Below are 21,364 nucleotides of genomic sequence, written 5' to 3'. Positions count from 1 at the left end.
ACAGAATGGGTTACTATTTCAGAGTATTTAGCACTATTTGGTTTTGAGGAAGGTGACTATTCAGCCTTTAAGTATGTTAATCGGGATCTTATCAAAGCACCATTGAAGGAGCTTTGTAAAGTAACGGACATTAATGCTACTGTCGAATACAAAAAAGAAGGTCGTAGGACTGTGGCAGTGAGATTTTTTGTAGAGCGTAAAGATCAAACACAGTTACCATTCGATTTTGAAGATACCGAAGATACTATTCAAAAAGATCTTCCAGTAACGACACCGGAAACGAATGCTGAGACTGCTAAGTCTCTAACAGCTTTAGGACCAAGTCCCAAAGCAGCCATGAATCTTGTTAGTCGTTTTGGCGAAGAAAAAGTACTTTTTCAAATAGAACATTTTGAATATTTGGTATCTATTAATAAAAAACCCAAGAATCCTGCTGGATGGTTGGTGAAAGCTATAGAAAGTGAAGATACACCTTTAGGCTATTCTCCTCCTGATGGTTTTGAAACGCGTACAGAGCGAGATTTAAAACGTCGTAAACGTAAATTTTTAGAAGATGCCCAGCGTTTTCTTGATTATGGGGATTATGATAATGCCCTTGCGATGGCAGATCAGCGGTTAGCTTTGGGCGAAAGTTCGACAGCCCGTCGAATTATTTCTGAGTCAAAAAAACGGATCCATGAACAATATGAAGACCATTTGGTAGAGCAGTATCAAAAAACTTTATCGTTAGAAGCACTAGGCATTTTAGAAGAAGAAGCTGTACAACGTGTTAACTCTGAAAGTGTCTTTAGTGCTAAATCATATAAAGAAGAAGGCAAGAAGAGTTTGTTTTTTAAAATGGAGCTACGGTCGTTGCTTGTCAAAGCTGCTAAAGAAAAAGGCTTCGAGCTGTCTTGAAGTAGCGTTTTCGTAATTATTTCTAAAATTATACATTCAATAATTAAGTTCTTTAATTCTTAAACGCTTTAATGTTTTAGTGGTTAAGTGCTTAAGCTTGACAGCGCTTAAGCGTTAAAATGCTCAAGCGCTCTAGCTCTTAAGTGCTTTAATTCTTAAACGCTTTAATGTTTTAGTGGTTAAGTGCTTAAGCTTGACAGCGCTTAAGCGTTAAAGTATTTTGTATTTATGTAACAAATAGTCATAGGAAGGGGCCAGTTGCACCGTATAGCTATTACGAATTTTAAAGGTGGAGTTCACAAGACAACAACAGCTGTCAATTTGGCTGCTTGTTTATCGAAACGTGGTTATATAACACTATTAGTAGATGTTGATCCACAAGGAGATGCTGCTGATTATTTGGGTATGGACCCAGAAGACATGAAAGACGGGCTAGAATCCGTTTTAATTCGTCAAAGTATCCGTAGTGTTTCTATTGCTGATATTGCTATGCAGCATTCAGACAATGAAAACCTGTACGTTGCACCTGCTGGACGTGGATTAGCAGATGTATTACCACAATTACAAAAAAAAGTAGGTAGCGAATTACTATTAAGGCGAGCTCTTGAAAAAGAAGCAGATATATTGGATTTTTGTATTATTGATACATCCCCGAAGGGTGATTGGTTGACCATGTTAGCCGTTAGCGCAGCGGATAAGTTAATTATTCCGATGCCGTTACAACGTTCTGCGACAAAGCATATTTTGGAGTTAGAAGAGCGATTGATGGAAATTAAAGAAAATCTAGATGTTGATATTGAGACACTTGGTTTTTTACAATGTGCAGTTGATAAACGTGACGGAGTTGAAAATCGTCGTACTTACTGGGATGTTTTAGATGCTTTTGGTGAGGATACGTTTTTGAAGACCATAATCAGAAAATCTACTGCTATTCAACGTGCTGAAAGGTCAGGAAAGTCGGTTGTGGATTTTGAACCTGCTTCCCGTGGAGCGATTGATTATGATTGTTTAAGTGAAGAAGTCTTGGTAAGGCTAGGACTGCCAACTCAAAAACCGAAAAATAAACGTTAGGATTATTGATGAATAGCCGTAGTTTGAGTGCATTGCGTGAAGAAAAAGCTAAAGCACGCAAAAAGCAGAAAGAGAGTATTACTCCTGATACATCTGTATCAGGGGATGATAGGTTGAACGAAAAGAGTCAATTGATTCAGCAGGAACCTATTCAAGCTGATCGTAAGTCAAAAGCTGTTAAATCAAATAGTAGTAAAAGCATAAACGATGATACTTTTCCAAAGACAATTTTTTTAGATGCTGCTACAGAAGATTTTGTAGAGCTGATTTATCAGCGTGAGCGTAAATATAGAAAACGTCAGCGTATACGACGAGATAATCTATCTGTCAGTGCTGTTGTTCGTGCTTTAATTCGTCGAGCTATGGAGCAGGGTAATACCGATCAGATTATTGAAGATTTAAGGCGAGAAGCACCCCTTGAGTCATTAAAATAATACTAAAAAATAAGAGGATAGATTTAATATTACAGTTAATAAAGTTTAGTCTAATTTTTAGAAGAGGTTTTTATAGAAAGGAGTTAAAAAGGTCTAAGAATTAACTTGAAAAAAGACGCGGAGAGCCGTTGTCGGAAGCAACGACCCGCCGCTAACCACAATTAATCAGGAAAGGATTAATAAATGGCTAGTAGACATGATAAGGCAGATATAATATCTCGCCACCTAAAAAGCACAATCTGTGATTTTTGGTCATTGGATATGGAAGAACGCTTGGAAATAGCGTTAATAGGTAATACACCGTCAGTAAATATTATCGTTGGTTCACCTGAACTAGAGATAGAAAAAAGTAGCCCAAACATAATAGAAGCTAGTAAATGGCTTTGTAAGAATTTTCATAGTGCAGTAGCTATGAATTATTTTTCGGAGGTAGATCTAAGAGATCCTTTCGTAGAGCTGCGATATCAAATTTTACAAAATCTGAAAAATTAAGAGACCTCGAAGTAGAAGATCCTAGGGATTGTAAGCAGTCCCTAGGATGCTATGTAGCTATATTATCTGGTTCTGATAACATGCATTGTCATTAAAAGAGGCTGAATAACATCATTTGTATTTATAAAAATACATAGTTAGAATTAAATTAGTGTCACTTAGTATCTAAAAGGCTATAAATGAAGTCCATAGGTTATAAGCCCTATTGTAAATACCAGCTATTTGCTTTGAGTATGTTGTTTATAAGTGGCTGTTTACCAGAGGTTCAGGGTAGGGATAGTGAAACGAGTTCCGATCTGGAAATAGAATTATTACGTCTGAAAGATAAATTAGCGAGTAAAGATAAAGAGATCATAGATCGAGATTTGTTGATAGAGAGGCAAGTATCTCTGTTGGCAGCACAAGCAAAGACATTATCAGATTTTAGTCAACGTGTAACCCAGTTAGAAGTAACCGTATTTGCAGATATTCAAAAGCAGTTAGCTGAAATTCAGCAGGTTAATACAACACATAGTTCAGAGATATCACGTATTAACGCGATAACTACAGTAGCATTTTTCGATCTAGAATCAGATATTTCAGCGGTAAAAGCAGTGACAGCAGCGATAGTATCTGATCTTGTAATAACCAACAGTCGCATTGATCAAAATCGTGCTGCAACGGAAGTAAATTTTGCAGCAATAGCATCAGAATTATCAAGTATGCAAGCTGCAACAGCAGCTAGCCTTGTTGTGCTTAGCAGTAGATTATCAACGATTGAAGAGGCAACAACAACAAGTTTTGCAACATTAACATCAGATATTTCAACGATAAAAGCAGTGACAGCATCAATAGTGTCTGATCTTGTAATAACCAACAGTCGCATTGATCAAAATCGTGCTGTAACAGAAGCGAATTTTGCAGTAATAACCTCAGAGTTATTAAGTATGCAGGCTACAACAGCATCAATTGTTTCAGAGCTTATAACAACTAATAGCCGAATTGATAGTAATGATCAGACATTAGTACAGCATATGGATAGTATTACAGAGATCAATACACGCTACGAAGGTCTTAACAATGCCCTACAAGCAGTCAGTGATATTGCTAGTGACAAGCCAAGGTTACTGACAGACTTAAGTGCTGACTTTCCTTTAGCTGCTCCTGTGATACCTAATAACTATCATAAACCGATAGCGGGAGGTAGTTATCGTAGTACTTGCGGGCAGGCTAATAGTGGTTGTGCTGTTACAGAAACGATAGATGACCTTATTGGAACTTATGCTGTCAGCCTGACAGATAATAATGGTTCAGGTTCTCGTGTATTGCTCCCTGAGCAGACAAGATTTATCTATGTTCGGGTCAATTTGACGATTCATCACTTTGACTTGAATCCACAGGATGTACCGCTACGCTTTACGATACGTATTCAAAATCATCCTGATGGTTTTGATAGTGAATTTTTATCAATGATGAGTAATGTTCGTAGTTCTGGCTCAAGTGGAGAAGAAGATGTCAGGACACACTATTTATGGCTTCCATATCCAGAAGATGAGATGTTGCGTTATGAAGTAACGGTTAATAGCGGTTTAGAGCAAGTCATTAATGCTAGAAATGGTATTTATGCTGGCTATAGTATCCACTTAATGGGCTACTGGTAAATATCTAAGGGAGCAGGGTATATGGTTAGAGTCGTATCGGTATTGATCAGTGTTGTTTTTGTAAGTTGTGGTTTTGGTGTGAAAGAGGAGGGTAATAGAGCTGAGCTTGTTGTTAAGACAAACCCTGATTTTTTTATTACCCAAGAAGACAAGCCAAGTAAGCCCTTTAATCTTGCTGCTAATGACGATTTTGGTATTTTGTCCAAGAGCAATTACAAGATGAATCTAATCTTTAAGAATCCCGAAGCTGGGATTTTTCGTATTGTTACAGATTCTACTAGTCGTGAAAAAACAAAAGAATATTATGCTAAATTGGTCACAACAGATGGCAATATTTTTCATAGTATTCCTGCTGATGTAACGTTTATCTATATACCGAAGGGTCATTTTAATGGTCCTGTAACAGTCGAGTACGAATATTTTCCAGTTGACGGTCAAGGGTTAGCCAGTACCTCAACGGTAACAGGAGTTGTAGATCCTGTAAATGATCCACCAGAGGTAAACAATGACCACTTTGTTTTTGTGGAAGATCAAGGACAATCTTTTTTAAATGGTCAGGTTGTATCAGAATATTTTGACATTTTAGCTAATGATCAGGATATAGATGCAGACGACAGCTTAAAGCTCTATTCCCTTAATGCGAGTGTTGCGAATGTTTTAGAAGTTCGTCTTGATTTAGGGGTAGATGTTAGTTGCCTTGAAACGGGATTGTGTCGTTTTATTGCAGAGCCAGATAGTAGCGGTAAAGATCATTTTACATATTGGGTTACAGACGGAACACTAGCTGTTAGTGCGTATACGATTATTGATATTGCTCCAACAGCAGATAAACCAATAGCGTATCCTCAAAAGGTGACATTTGCTGAGGATACGCAGTATTGTGGCCAGCTTAGAGCTAGTAGTGTTGACAGAGATTCTGTTCCTTACTTTGAGCCACTCAAAATAACAACCCCACCATACACAGCCTTTGATCTCAAAGCACAAGTGACAGGTGATTATTGTGTGACGCCAACTCCAGATTATTTTGGTACGACCACAGGTTACTTTAGTGCTTTTGCAAGCGGTCTATTTTCGGATTATGTTCCGTTTATGTTTGAGATAACCAATGTACAAGATCGCCCAATTGCCCATGCTGCAAGTTTAACAATTTCAGAAGATACTATACTTACAAGTACCCTGACAGGTAGTGATGTAGACGGAGATCGTCTAACATTTTTAATGGTAACGAGTCCTGTTAATGGAATTGCTAATCTTAATTATCAGACAGGGTTATTAACCTATCAGCCAACAGATGATTACTTTGGTCTAGACCGTCTTTGGTTTGTGACCAATGATGGTAAAGAAGCATCAAGGCCATCACAAGTCATTATTAGTGTAAGCTCACAAGAAGATCCACCAAAAGGATTAAATGAGGTTATAGCAACATCTGAAGATGTGACGAGTTATACGTTTGATTTGTTTGGTTATGATGGTGATCCAGGCGAGGGTGTTAGGTTTCAGATTGCCGATTATCCTACGGTTGGCGAGCTAAGTTGTACTGTAGATGGGCAATGTACTTATAGACCAGTTGCTGATTTTAACGGTATTGTAACGCTTCAATATTACGTACTTAATACTGGCCATATTGAAAATCAAGACACGCCAAGCTATACAGTAACAATTAATATTACAGCTGTAGCGGATGTGCCAGCGGTTTTAAGCCTGGCGGTTACAACTCCCGAAGATGTAGCCCTAGCTATTGACTTAGAGCAACTGGATGTTGATCGTGAGTTGTTGAGCTACGAGCTGATCACAGCCCCAACACGAGGCAGTGTCACCTTTGCGACAGCGCATCAAGCAGTATATACCCCGTCTGAAAATGAGAATGGAGAGGATGTATTTTGGTTATCTGTAAGCGATGAGACAGGTCTTTATGGTAATCCGTTAAGTGTAACGGTACTTATTACAGCAGTCGATGATTTTGCTTTAGCTAGACAGATTAATTTTCAAGAGCAAGAAGATACACCTTACGTGATCGGTAATCCGATTACCGATGTAGATACACCGCTTACCAACTATACCTATACAGTTTTACAAGTAGATCCTATATTTGCAGGAACCATAAGTGAGACAGAAGCAGCTCACTTTGTTTTTCATCCGCAAGCAGAATATTTTGGTCCAGTTAGTGCTGCAATAGAAGCCCGTTTGGGCAACCTAGCAGTAACAGCTATGGTAGCTGGCTGGTATTTGGCGGTAAATGATCCACCAGTTGCGATGGCTCAAAGCTTTAATGATGTTCAAGAAGATCTATTGTATTTAGGTCAAGTAGCAGTAGTAGATCCAGACCATACATTAGGTTTAGTAGCAGCAAGCCTGATAACAGCTCCTAGTTTTGCCAAAGAGTTTCATCTGCAAGCAGATGGTAGCTTTAGTTACCAGGGTATAACAGATTATGTAGGTATCGATCAATTCTTTGTTCAGTGGCAGGATGCCCAATTAGCAAAATCAGAGATCCAAGCAGTATCACTATTTGTTAATAATGTGAATGATGCCCCAGTATTAACAGGTAGTTATGATCTGAGCTTAACAGAAGATACACGTAGCTGTTTTGTCGTAGTAGCCAGTGATATAGATAGTAACAATTTATCTGTGTTTAAGAGTTCAAGCAGTACGGTAACAGGAGTTATTGTTGAAGAAGACAATGACGGAGATTTAAAGCTATGTTTGAATCCAATAGCTAATTACTATGGAGGCCCTTACACATTTAAGGTACGAGTAAGTGACGGTAACCTAGTCAGTAATGAGGTAGGGATCAGCTATAGCATTACAGGACAAAATGATCCAGTGACGGTGGAGTCATTTTCGATTCATAATACGGGAGTGAGTGTTATCCGAAGTGGTATAGAGGTAGATGCTTATGACATCTGTGGTCATAATCCCCGCAAGATTAGATACCAAGTAAGCTTATCAGATATAGATGGTTGTGAAGATATTTTGACGGGAAGTAGTCGAATAATAACTGAGAGTGGTAGTTGGGTAGGAGAGTCAGCAGGTAACGATATTGTATCGACATTTAGTAGAAGTATAGATGCATGTATTTGGGACGTTGAGTTTTCGTATCAACCAACAGGAAGACTTTGTCAGCAGCAAAGCGTAGGTAGTTTTGATTATGAGGTATGTTTTCGAGATCAGGGAGTAGGGGGAGATCCAAGCCAAGCGTGTGTATCTGGCTTGATTGTAAGAGGTGCAGTACATAAGCCAGAAGTTTCCAGTCTAATGGTAACGACAGCTGAGGATATAGCATTAGCAATTGATTTAGAGGAAGAGGACGTTGACGAACAAAGGCTAAGTTATGAAGTGATCACAGCTCCAACACTTGGCAGCGTTACCTTTGCGACAGCTCATCAAGCGGTCTATACCCCATCTGCAAATGAGAATGGAGCAGATGTATTTTGGTTATCTGTACGTGATGAGACAAATACGTACGGTGATCCAGTCAGTGTAATGGTACTCGTTATAGGGGTAAACGATAATCCAAGAGCCTTGGATCAAAATGTATCAACCCCTGAAGATGTAACCGTAAGTACAGTTTTAGCAGTAAGTGATGTCGATCATGGATTAAATGAGCTAGGAATTGAGGTTATAGAATCGGTTGCTAATGGGAGGTTACAGATTGATGGTGTAGGGTTTAGTTACACGCCAGATCGTAACTACAATGGTGCTGATAGCTTTGTCTATCGTGTTACTGATCCCGAAGGTGCAACATCACTTATCGCAACTGTAGAGTTAATGGTTACAGCGGTAAATGACGCGCCAACAGCATCTGATCAGAGTTTTAATCTGACAGAAGATGGGACATTGAATGGTACGTTAATCGCAAGTGATCTAGAAGGTCAAGTTCTAGACTTTGATCTAATTGTGTCTCCAAGCCAAGCGTCTCTATTTGTCCTGAATGACAATGGCACATTTACCTATACACCTAATGCTAACTACTGTGGCAGTGATAGTTTTACCTTTTTGGTTGGCGATAGCGGTGGAGCACAATCCAAGATCTATACAGCGACCCTGAATGTTGGTTGCGCTAATGATAGACCTGTAAGTGGAGGTAATCGAAGTTTAACAACCAATGAGGATGTTAATGGGTGTATTACAGTAGGTGGTAGTGACGTAGATGGAGATTCACTAGAGGCAGTTTGGACGGGAGTAAGAAGCGGTAACTTTACTGTTTACGACAGTGATGATGGCGATTTAGTTTTATGTATAGATCCAGCGGATAACTGGCATGGTAGTGGTAGTTTTACGTTTTATGTACAAGATTCGTCAGGAGCACGTTCAGCCAATGCGACAGTGAATGTGATGGTAAATAGTGTAAATGACCCGCCAGTTGTTGAGAGAATTACGAGTACAGGAGATACGACGGATATATGTACGGTTCTTTCAATTAGCGCAACAATTACATTTAGTGATGCAGATGGATGTGATGATGTGACATCGGGAGCGCTAAGTAATGGATTTACGGGAACAGGAGTGTGGACAGACAATGGCAACGATATTGGATTTAGTAGTGGAGCTAATAATGATGGTAATTGTGAGGTAACGGCACTGGTATCAGCTGCGGGAGGAAATGCGTGTGGAGGTAGTAGTTTAGGAATTGGTTCGCAGGGATTTTGTATACGAGATCGCAATGGAGGAGAAGACTGTAGTAGAGGTATAGGAATTTATAGCATGGAGGCACGTTGATTCTATGAGCTGTAACGAAGTAGCTAAATAATGGCTCGTAAGTATCGTCAATTTTATGTTTCTTTGAGTCGTAGACCAGAGATAGCTGGTGTGAATCGAGAATCGTTACTGCTCCTTTTCTATTTTACTGTGGGACCAGTACTGTTAAAACCGACGTTAGTTGGGATTGTTGTTTGTGGCGTTGTTTTATGTCTAGGTATCTGGGGATTAAGGTTGCTGACAAGTTATGATCCTGATTTTAAGGTAGTGATCAAGCAGTATAGTCGTCTTGTTGGTTTAGGTGGCCAAGCGGAATATGCAGCACAATCATCACGTTATGCTTTGTATCGAGAGCATAGATCTGGGTTTTCTGTCACGAAGTTGAGAACATAGTGTTTAAATTTGTAAACGTATTACCAAGGCAAAAAGGGTTAGATGATCTATTAAACTATGACCGTCTAATTTATCCGGGTAATATTGTTTTGCAAAAGGACGGGTCATTATTTTCAGTCTATAAATATCGAGGATCAGATCCGTTAACTGTTAGTCAATCAGAACTATATTCCTTAAGTGATCATCTAAATAACGTTTTTAATCGTTTTGGTAATAACTGGATGATACAGACGGATGTGATTCGTAAACCGCTAACAGCGATTGATATGAGAGGTAACTTTGATAATGCGTTGTGTGCGTTTTTGAATAAAGAGCGAGAGCAGCAATTTAAGGATGATGTAGCCCAATTATTTACTAGTGATTGTTATCTAACGATTACGTACCAAATTCCTAGTGACCAGCAAGACAAAACAATCCAATTTTTTGTATCAGATGAGCCTACAGATGGTAGCTTAACACGTAGTCGTATCCGCGATTATTTTCTTGAGCGTTTAAGCCAAGTAGAAGGAGTGCTGAAGAACTTATTTTTTGAATTTCGTCGTTTATCCCCAACAGAACTACTAACGTACCTAAAGTGCTGTATAGATGGAGATGATAGCCCTGTAAGAATCAATGCTAATGGTCCATATTTATCTTATTATCTGGCGAGTAAAGATTTTTATGGGGGTCGAAAACCAACGATAGGAGACAAACATATACGTACGATTGGTATCCAAGGTTTTCCTGTAGAAAGTAGTCCACAGCTATTGTCGGTTTTACATAGTCAACCCTTATCCTATCGTTGGCATCAGCGTCTGATTTTTTATAGTCCAGAAGATGCTAAAAGAGAAGCCAGTAGGCGTGAGAAAAAGTGGTATCAAAAGAGACAGACATTAATTGGTCATCTAAGAGAAGAGGCGTATGGAGATGTTGGACGTACGGAGAATCAAGCAGCAGTAGAGATGTCAGAGGATGCTATGCGAGCAGTCCATGACATTGACCGTGGTGATATTAGGATGGGAGCGTACAGTACAGTAGTGGTTGTGATGCATGAGAGTTCTGATGTTGTGACGGAGCAGGCAGCATTTGTTCGAGACACCTTTGAGGAGCTAGGATTTCCAGCACGTATTGAGTCACTCAATGCTAGTCAAGCGTATTTAGGATCCTTACCAGGAGAATCTGAATGGAATGGTCGTAAGAGTCTGATTAATACGGTTCAATTTGCTGATTTGATGCCAACAACGACACTTTGGGCAGGTCATAGGTATCATCCAAATGATACCTATCCAAGTTATAGTCCCCCGTTGATGCATACGGTATCAACAGGATCTACCCCCTTTAGGTTAACGCCCTTTGTGGGAGATGTAGGTCATTTTATTGTTTTGGGACCAACAGGTAAGGGGAAGACCGTATTGATGAATCAGATAGCGGTAAGTTTTAACCGTTATCAGCAGGCGGAACTGTTTGGGTTTGATATCAAGCATGGTCTATTTGTAACGACAATGGCAGCAGGTGGTAACTATTATGATTTGTTAGCGTCAGATTCTAAACTACAATTACGACCATTAGGATACCTAGATGATCCTGAGGGTTTACTGTGGTCCCAGCAGTGGATTAAGGCTGTTCTAGCGTTAAATGATTATCAAGTAACAGCAGAAGACAATAACGAAATTATAGAGTCTCTCAAATCTTTACGTCAGTCACCGACACGTACACTCAGCGAGTTTGTTCTACAGATACAGAAGCGGATGATCCGTGATATCTTTGTGCAATATACAAGACAGGGTCCCCTAGGAATGTTACTTGATGGAGAGCAAGACACTGTTAGTGAAAGTCGCTGGAACATCTTTGAGCAGGAGAAGTTATTAGATCTTGAGGAGCGATTTTCAGCACCGATTCTATTGACCTTATTTAATATTGCTGATCGTAGGATGCAAGGACAGCCATTTTATATGCCCTATGATGAGGGATGGCAAGCGATACGTAATCCATTAATTGCCACAAAGTACGAAGAAGCCTTACGTAAATTCAGGTCAAAAAATGCAGCAGTTGGAATGGCAACACAAAGTGTAGCTGAGATTATTGGTAGCTCTTTGAAGCCAGTCATTTTAGAAAACGTGCCTACAAAAATATTCTTAAGTAATCCTGCGATTTATGATCATCGAGAGCTATATCAGGAGATAGGCTTATCTGAGCAAGAGGTATCACTGATTAGCCATTTAGTACCGAAACAGCAGTATTACTATCGTAGTGATGATGGACGACGTATCTTTGATTTAGATTTACGAGCAGTTAGTTTAGCATTTGTTGCAGCAACATCGAAGCAAGATGTTCAGAGATGTAAGCAGATGATGGCTATGCATGGTGATGCTTGGGTTTCGTTATGGCTAGAGTACAAAGGTATTGATCAAGATTGGATTCGGTATTGGAATCAGATCCGTAAGGGTGATCTGGAATGAGATTAAGTTTACTGATCTTGAGTGTTGTTTTGATGTCATCGGTATCACAAGCGCAACTGATTATCTCAGCTCCGAGTTTAGAGAGTATGACTGCAATGCAAGTTGGTAAAACAATAGAATCTGTTTTACAGAGAGCAGCGCAACTAGAGAACCAGACAAAAATGCTCCTTGCGATGGCAAAGCAAGCAAAACAGTTTAATGCGAAGCAATTAAAGTTTTGGGATACACAATCGAGATCTGTCATTCAAGAGTTACATGCAACGGTACGTAAGACGAATCTACTTGGTGAAAACCTGGTTCAGGTTACAAAAAAGTTTCAGACATCAGCAAAGATTATTAACAAGAGACGAGAATTAAGAGCGGATTTAAAACGTCAGCTAACAGCTGCTGAGCAAGCAGATCTAGAGCAACTATCAAGAGCTTGGCAAGAGGATTTTAGAAGTAGCATTAATGGTTATCTTGATTTTAGTGATCATCTATTAGATACGGGTTCAGCAGTATTAAGACTGCAACAAAGTATTAACCAGACGATGTCACAAGGTACAGTTGGTACCCAGCAAGCCTTAGAGCTAGGGAATGTGATTTCTTCCACTCTAAGTAGCCAGTTAAGTAAGTTATTACAGATCCAAAATGCACAACTACAGCAGGCATCTTTACTTGCAGCAGACAAACAGCAAGCAAGAGATATAGAGGCACTAAAGGCTCAAGATCACGCTAAGAAAGTAGATTCCTTTTTTGAGGAATATAAGCCAGATAAAACGCGATATAAACCATTGATGTTAGGTCTAGAGTGACAGATACGGTATTGACTAATTTTGATGATGTTATGTGGTCATTCCACCGGTCATTTTTGGCCTGGAGTGGTCCACTTGAGCAGATAGCGATAGATCTATTTTATCTGTTTTCAGGTTTAGAACTATTAATTGCACTAGTTGTTTTTAATTTAAAACATGATGAATCGACAAAATTTGTTTTAGTAACCTTTTTACCTTTAATGGTGTTTTATGGTTTATTAGTTCACGCCCATAGCTGGATGCCACAAATTATGGGTGGTTTCTATAAAGCAGGAACGTATGTAGTAACGAGTGCAGGTCAATTAAGTTTAGATAATGCGATTGGTCGTGATGGTTTTAGTATTAGTGCCATCATCGATACAGGCATTCAGATGTCAACAAAGATATTCTTGTCGGTAAAAGACAATGGCCTTATGGCTGATCCAAGAACATCTCTTTTAGCTTTATTTAGTGCAATAGCAGTGCTTTTATCTTATATGGCATCTGCATTTATTGTGCTCGTTTTTACACTTAGAATGTATCTGTATCTTTATGCTGGTGTGATTGTATTACCATTTGCGGCCCTACGTTATTCGAGATCTAAAGCCCAAAATTATATATGGTCTTTATTGACAGTTGGTGTTGCGGTTTTTTTTATCTATTTGGCACTGGGTCTAGGGTCGAATTTAACACATTCAATAGCTAATACCTTAGCATTATCGGAATTAACAGTTGGTCACTATTTTAATGTAGTAGCGGCAGCCATTATGTATATGGTTATTGTTTTGACTGCACCTTATGCAGCGAAAGAGTTATTAGCGGGTACAATCGGAGGCGGTTTGGGAGAGCTAGCCATAGCAGCAGGGACAATGACAGTCGCAGCGAGAACAGCAGCAGCGGCGACGCAACGATCAACAACAGCCACCCTAAAATTAGGTGGCATTTTAAAAGAGATGGGTAAAGATACCCCAGGTACCAAGACAGGTGGTATTGGTAGTGTTATGCGTGCAGCAGCAGAAACGGTTTCAGATGCTGTAGGCGAGCAGGCAAGGACACCGTTATCTGATCGTATGGCCACAAATAGAGCACGACGTAAGATCAAGCCACCAGAGATTGAATGATGATCCAAAAAGCAGATGAAGCACATCTACGTGAACTGGTAAACGATATAATTGATGAGCGCATCATTGAACAAGAAAATCCTTTTTTAAAAGGGGAGCAAAGATGGAATGCACTAGTTGGCGATTATCAGAATCGAATTACGTTGATGCGTATTGTGACGTTACTGTCGATGGTAATTGCGTTACTAATGGGTATAGGTTTTTGGCAACATTCATTGAAGACAACGTATGTTCCCTATGTTATAGAAGTTGATACTCATGGACGTGTACTTGCTAGTCAAGCTATCCAAGCAGAAGAGGTAGATATAGATCGTCGCTATATTACCGCCCAACTAAAAGAATTTATTGTACGTTCAAGACGAGTTGTACCAGATTGTGATGTCAACGAAGAATACTATGACTATGTCAAAAATATGGTTATTGAAGATGCGTTGCAAACTTATTTAAAGCATATTCAAACAACGCAACCTTGCTTAAGATCCCAAACAGAGCGGGTCAAAATCAACGTTAAAAATATTGTGCCAACCAATCAACGTCAAACCAGTTGGCGTTTAGAATGGCAGGAGAGTATTGCAAGTCCACAGGGGCGTATTCACGCTCAAAAAGAATGGTTTGCCATTGTCACGGTTGCTGTTTATCCACCAAGTTCATTGTCAGAAATAATGGATAATCCCTTTGGTGTTTACATTTCACATCTTGAATGGGCAGAAAGGTTATGAAGTTTACAAGGTATCTTGAAGTTATTTGTCTCTGTGTTTTTTTGACAGAGGTAGGGTATGCCCGTGAGCTTAATCAGCGACCTCAAGAGCCAATGCCTCTCTTAAAAGATGCACCCCGAAGTAGACTTTTAGAATTAGATTACGATCAACATGCAGAATATGATTTATATTGTTCGCCACTTGTTGGTTGTGAGATTGAATTGCAGCGTGGAGAGAAGATCCTAAATTATGTGTTGTCTGACACAAAAAATTGGATTCGTACACATGGTCCTGTAGGTATTGGTGAGCAAGTGTTTTTTGTTTTTACGATTAAGCCTAAGTTTGCTGAATTTTTTGCTACGTTGAGTATCGCAACGAGTTTAGGACGTATTTACCGTTTTAGACTACATGCAGTTGATAATGATTATGTTAGAGTTGTCCGTTTTGATTATCCAGAACAAGGGTTACAAGTACCTGTAAACGATGGTAATCAACTTGCTTCAGCATTAGAAGCTCAACAAAAAGCAGCGAATGTTAAAGCTAAAAAAGATAACTTACAACGTATTAATACACAATACTGTTTAGATCCCAATGATAATGCCTATCCTTGGTACCCAACAGATGTTTGGGATGATGGTGCAGTTGTCTATATTCGTTTGCCAGAAGCAGCATCGAGTTGGGGTATTCCTAGCTTCTATATTGTCGGTCGTAGTGAAAAGAAGCAACAGACCAATCCAGACTATGATCCAGCAAGACATTTATGGATTATTCCAGAGTTATTTAAACAGGGTGTTTTAACCTATGGGCAGGGATTAGATGCTGAAAGTATAACAATTCGATTAGGTAGTTGTGATAAGAATAACCGTCACTACCGATCTAGTCGTCGTGCAGGTGGTTTTAGATCTAAAGGTAGTCGTTAATGGTAACGAGTCCCTATAGCCCTGAAGATCTACACGGTCCCAAACGTCGTTCCAGATGGCTAAGTAGGCAAGGGGTCCTAGTTATGTTTGTGTTGTTATTTTTCTGTGTTGGAGCACTGATTCATTCCTGGAAACAAGGTAGTGATCAAACAAATACATCCGTAAGCCCCCTGAAGCCCGTACATAAACCGCAAGTAAGAACATCTCTAGAAGATGTAAGACTCAAAAGACCTGCTGAACCAGTAGTTCCCACCACAGATGTGTCTGTGCTAATTGATCGCTATAAAGAGGAATTTGGTATTCAAGAGCCAAGACAAGTTAAGAAGCCAGTTAAGCGTTTAGTTACCAATAGTAATGCGAGAGGCAATCAACAAAAGAGAGAATATGACCAAGCGTTAGAACAGTTAAAAGCTAAGGCACGTCTAGAGGCTCTAGGATCGCCTTTATCAGATGGTAGAGAGACGATGGTCGATGCTTTTGCGTCAGAGTCACAGCCAGAGAACCTGATGGCCAAGAAATCCGATAATGTTGTGGATGCTGCAAGTAGCTACAGTTTTGGTCAATTGTCTCAAGATCTGAATCAACAAGCCCAAAAACAAGCATTTATCAATCAAGATGATTCACAATTTAGACTGAACCATCAAGTAGTATCAACTAAGAGTTTGTACACCCTGTATACGGGTAAATTAATTCCGGTGGTGTTACAAGATGCCATTAATTCTGATTTACCTGGCGAGATACGTGCTGTTGTGAATAAGACCGTACGATCAAAAGGTGCAGCTCATATTTTAATTCCACAAGGTACAGAAGTATACGGGGTCTATAACAGTCGACTCTCTCAAGGACAGAAGCGGGTACAAACGATTTGGCTACGACTCATTTTTCCAAATGGAGCGACGTTAAATATAGGACATATGCAAGGTACAGATATACGTGGTGTTGCAGGTGTAACGGGAAAAGTTAATACACATTTCTGGAAGAACTTTGGTAAGTCGCTACTGGTTAGTTCCGTAAGTGCAATAGCGAAAGCACCTTCCAGTTTTAGTCCACCTTATATTGATGAGTTTGCCAGCAATTTTGGTAAATCACTCAATGAGAGCGTTGAGCAAGCAGTTGCGTCTGGTTATGCACAGCAACCCACAATTATGGTCAAAGAAGGAAGTACGATGATGATACGTGTCACCAAAGATATCAAATTACCAGGAGCATACGGTCAATGGTGAGATGGCAGCTTTTGATTATTTTGTTATCTTTTTATGTTGTTCAGAGCCAAGCAATAGCCAAAGATTATGGTGAGTTTTTAATTGGTGGTTTTATTGCGCCAAGTTTCTATCTAAGTGGTTTAGCAAATAAGACGCTAGATGATGTTAGCCAAACAATTGGTACAGGGTATAGACCGAATCTAGGTAGGACAGAGTTAGGTTTACGCGTAGAACATACGCTCAAGAAGCGTTTTGGCGGTTATGTACAATTACAAGGATCTTGGGATCCTGTGACGGAGTCATCACGAGGTAGGTTTAATTTTGGTGCCAATGAAGCCTATGTTTTTTTCAAGAGTAAAAACGGTATATTTAGAAGCTATCTAGGTAAATACTATGCTCCGATTGGCCTAGAAGCCAAAGATGCTCCAGAACGTCTGTTTATTAGCCATAGCCTTTTATTTCAACATTTAATTCCTACGACCTTAACAGGTATATATGGTCATGTTGTTGTTAATGATCGTTTTGATTTTAAATTGTACTGGGCAGGTCCTTGGGACAGCAGTATAGGTAGTTTAATCAAAGGCTCCACAATAGGAACGAGATTAGGACTCCTATTTGATATTGGTTATATAGGTTTAAGTACCCTATTTTTAACCCAGGATCCAGCCCGTCGAGATAGATGGAATTTAGTTTTTGATATTGATGCAGTATTAACGCCTAAGGAGGAATTGACACTAGGAACAGAAATAAACTTATCGTTTATTCGGGATGAAGATGCGTTAGAAGTATTTTTGTTTTTACCGTTTGGTCTAGAATTTTTTGTGTTTGGTAGAGTTTTAGAACAGCTAGGATTGGGTGTTCGTTTTGATCTACTTCTTGATGATGGTAAACGGACGACACAGGGAGTTTTGCCATTAGTGAATGGCTTATCACAGAAGCGGTATACAGTGACAAGTAATATAACCTACTATCCAATTGCAGAGAGTGATGCATTGCAACTACGTTTAGAGTTGCGCTACGATGCTGCTAATATTGCAGTGTTTACAAATCGTAAGGGAAAGTCAGTAAAGAGTTATCTGACGAGTGCGATTGAGGCAGTCTATAGTTTTTGATGGGATCCTTTCCATTTGTTTTGTTAATTACAAGTACATACAATGTATACATCTGATAACCACGTTTTTTTCAGGGTGTTGCAATGAGTAGCGAAGTCCTAACGATACGAGTTCCTGCGGAGTTGAAATCAAGACTAGAACAACTGGGAAAGACTCTGCACCGTTCCAAGTCTTATATAGCAGAACAAGCTATTAGGCAATATGTGAAAGAAAATGCCTGGCAAATAGAAGAACTGACGCAAGCAGAGGAAGAAATCAGGCAAGGCAAGTTTGTTACTAATGATAGGGTGACCCAATATCTAGATTCGTGGGGAAATGATCAAGAACAACAAGCTCCAAAATTGTAGTAATTATGGTGGATGTTAGTGACCTGAAAGAGGAAGCAATATGTGGGGTAGAGGAGTTAAGAGCGTTGCTGCCTAAAATCAAGGAGGTATTAACTCCAGTCTTTCAAGGTCAATGAGAGAATAGATATGCGTGTAGTCTGGTTACCACAGGCACTAGAGAACTTAGAAGAGATACGTTCATACATAGCGAAAGAAAGACCAGTTTCAGCAAAGAAGGTTGCGCAAAAGATCAAACAAACAGTTAGGATGCTACAAGAATATCCACAGGTTGGTAAGCCTTCGTTAGTAGATGGATTTCGTGAAATTCAAGTTGCAGGTTTACCGTTTGTAATTCCTTATAAAATCGTGGATGAGAAGCTAATAATAGTTCGAGTTTTTCATAATAAGCAGAAGCCAATTGAGTGGGAGTTATGAAATGCGGTTCTAGATACAGATAGTTTTTGATAAGTTGCGATGTTTAATACTAATCCGTATCATGTATAAACAGAGTATATACATGATACAGAGGTCAAAAGTGACGCAAGTAGCATTAAAAAAATGGGGTAATTCTCAAGGTATTAGAATCAATAAGCAACTGGCAAAACAAGCTGGTTTAGAAGTTGGTAAAGAGATAGAACTTGTTTTGTGTGATGAGGGTATCCTACTACGTCCCGTAACCCCAAAACCTGTTGTTAATCTCAAGGCTTTACTAAACAAGATCCCAGAATCTGATACTCATACTTCTATTGATGTGTCGTGGGATGAAGCAGTTGGCAGTGAAGTCTGGTAAGCAATCCAAGATTTATATACCACGTCGTGGAGACATAATCTGGCTGCAACATAATCCTCAAACAGGTCATGAACAAGCAGGACATCGCCCTGCGTTGGTATTAAGCTCAAGAGAGTTTTCTAAAAAGACGAGTTTAGCAATGGCCTGTCCAATTACGAAGACAGCCAGAGCGTGGCCTTTCCATATAGCTTTACCAGACAAGCTTAAGACACAGGGTTTTGTATTAAGTAGTCAAGTTAAATGTCTTGATTGGAAAAGTCGAGAAGCAATATTTATTGAGAAAGCACCACTAGAATATGTTGAACAAATCCAAGCGATAGTTGTTGCTATTATTGAGCAATAAGGATATTCTTTGTCCTGATTTTGGCAGAACGTATTATTTAACATAATCATTATCAATAAATGCACAATAAGCCGTGCTGCTTGCTGCTAGTAAACAGAAAAGAGTGTTTTGGCTCGCTTTTCTGTATTTTTTCTGTTTACAATCATACGTAAAAGAAGAGTAAATTTAAAATAGGACATATTCCTACAGGAATTTAGTCTGTTTTTGTGTATATTAAGCCACAAATAAAGATATTAAATTCACTTAAGGAGTATTGATTGATGAAACACCTATTGTTTAGCTTTGTATGTTTTAGTTTGATGGCATTACCAACACTAGGGTTTTCCCAGGAATGTCCCAGCTACACCACAAGAGAAACCAAAACCGTTGTCCTTGATACCGCTGACCCCACTACAAGCGATCAGGACTTTAGCAATTTGATAGATCATTGGCAAAACCAAGGTTGGGGGTTTGTTGGTGTTGATCAAGATCCTAGTGATGAGAGTAAGTTGATTCTTACTTTTGACCGTTGTTTATAACCCTACCTATTTAAAAAGGAACAGCCCATGAACCTAAAGATATTTTTAAGCAGTCTACTCATTTTAGCTACGGTAATGGTAAGCCAATCAGCACTTGCAGGTATTCAATCTAGAGGTAATGTTGGCATTTTAAGAATAGTCACAGACCTGAATGGAGATCGGTTTATTTATATCCAACCAGGTATTGTTGCAGATAAATGTACAAAAGGTGTTTATGGTGTTAACTATGGAGCCCTGTATGTATCGAATGACAAACTATACTCTATGTTATTGTTAGCGAAACAAGCCGGAAAAAAGATTCGATTGCTAATCGTCAATGATAACGCAGGAGCAGCAGATATAGCCTGGGTAGCGCAAACAACCTGCCGTATAGAATATGCAGATATCCAAGAGTAGAATTATCAGGTTAGGCAAGATGAATACTAAAAATCAGGTACAGAATATAGTCACAGTCTGTCTTATGTTGACGGTTGTGTTCGTTGTTGAAGTGGCCCAAGCTGGCCCAGCCTGCGGCCGAACCGAGCCACTACCAGGTAATACCGACGATGGAGGTAATGTTGCCCGTGGTCACTTGACATATACAGACACACTCCTTAACGAAGAACGTTTACTACCAGGAGCTACAGTTTATGTTTATGATGCCGATCCCGCCAGAGCGTTCCGTGGTGGTTTTTGGGATGGTTTAGGAAACGATGATTTTATCTGTAGCGCCCATACAGATGACAGCTGTAGAGCCGACGAAACAAACTTTATCTGTGCCGGGTCTGCCAGCGATAACGGTGGGAAAAGGCTTAGGAGGCCAGATCCCTATATGATTGTGCAACCTGTCTCAACGGGAGCACCACAGTATCCCGAAACCATTGCAGTAACACAGCCAAAAAATTACGAAGAAGTTCCCAAAGATCTAGAAGTCATAGATATGACAACCATCGTACAACTAATCGCTCAGTTTGATATCGCTTACCAGTTCTTATCAGATAGTAGTCTAATAGACAAACTTAGTGGATTATTTTTAGGTCTAAGTACATACGGCAACCTTAAAGATTGTCTAGAATTTAAGTGTTCAGTTGCTTTTGAGCGACCAGGCGGAATTTATGAGAATAAGAAATCGCCCACCTTCCAAAAAGAGAAACTGGAGCAGAATCATACTTGGACCTTATTTGCTCGAGGACGACAGTTTTTAGATGATCTAAATGTTACTTTGAGTTCGGCTGCCAGCAGAATCAATACAGCGGCTCAGGGGGCCTTAGCCCTACGGCGCTTACAGACGCCGTTGCGTATAGTAGACACCTACTCGTTAAGGGAACGCTTGCGGATACTCGATCCCATAACCACACTAAACCTCCTACCAGATGTACCAAATTTAGATACAGCCCTGTATACAGACCAAACAACCTGTCGTATATTGAACGAGGCGATTGCTCAATCTGGTCATCAAGACAGTTTAAGACGTATTGATCTTGATGCGCCTTGTGATCAGCCCTTATATGATTGTCGA

General features: G+C 39.6%; 2 protein-coding genes across 2 annotated transcripts; both read left to right on the top strand.

The window, feature by feature from the left end:
- The first annotated feature begins 1,302 nt into the window (after positions 1 to 1,302).
- On the top strand, positions 1,303 to 1,968 carry LOC132558376 (sporulation initiation inhibitor protein Soj-like). Its single transcript, XM_060222922.1, has one exon. The coding sequence runs from the start codon at positions 1,303 to 1,305 to the stop codon at positions 1,966 to 1,968; it is 666 nt and encodes a 221-aa protein (XP_060078905.1).
- Positions 1,969 to 9,846: 7,878 nt separating this feature from the next.
- LOC132558375 (probable conjugal transfer protein TrbE part 2) lies at positions 9,847 to 12,063 on the top strand. Its single transcript, XM_060222921.1, has one exon. It carries the CDS (start codon positions 9,847 to 9,849, stop codon positions 12,061 to 12,063), a length of 2,217 nt encoding a protein of 738 aa, XP_060078904.1.
- Positions 12,064 to 21,364: the final 9,301 nt, after the last annotated feature.

This window comes from Ylistrum balloti, unplaced genomic scaffold (genome assembly GCF_031769215.1).
Source record: "Ylistrum balloti isolate Yb309-2 unplaced genomic scaffold, AGI_CSIRO_Ybal_v1 Utg370784, whole genome shotgun sequence".
Lineage (NCBI taxonomy): Eukaryota > Metazoa > Mollusca > Bivalvia > Pectinida > Pectinidae > Ylistrum > Ylistrum balloti.
The sequence above is the reverse complement of the archived record's forward strand: the minus strand, read 5'-3'. Positions and strand labels throughout refer to the sequence as shown.

Coding starts and splice junctions, on each gene's coding strand:
- LOC132558376 (XM_060222922.1), top strand. CDS start 1,303: ATGGACCCAGAAGACATGAAAGACGGGCTAGAATCCGTTTTAATTCGT.
- LOC132558375 (XM_060222921.1), top strand. CDS start 9,847: ATGATACAGACGGATGTGATTCGTAAACCGCTAACAGCGATTGATATG.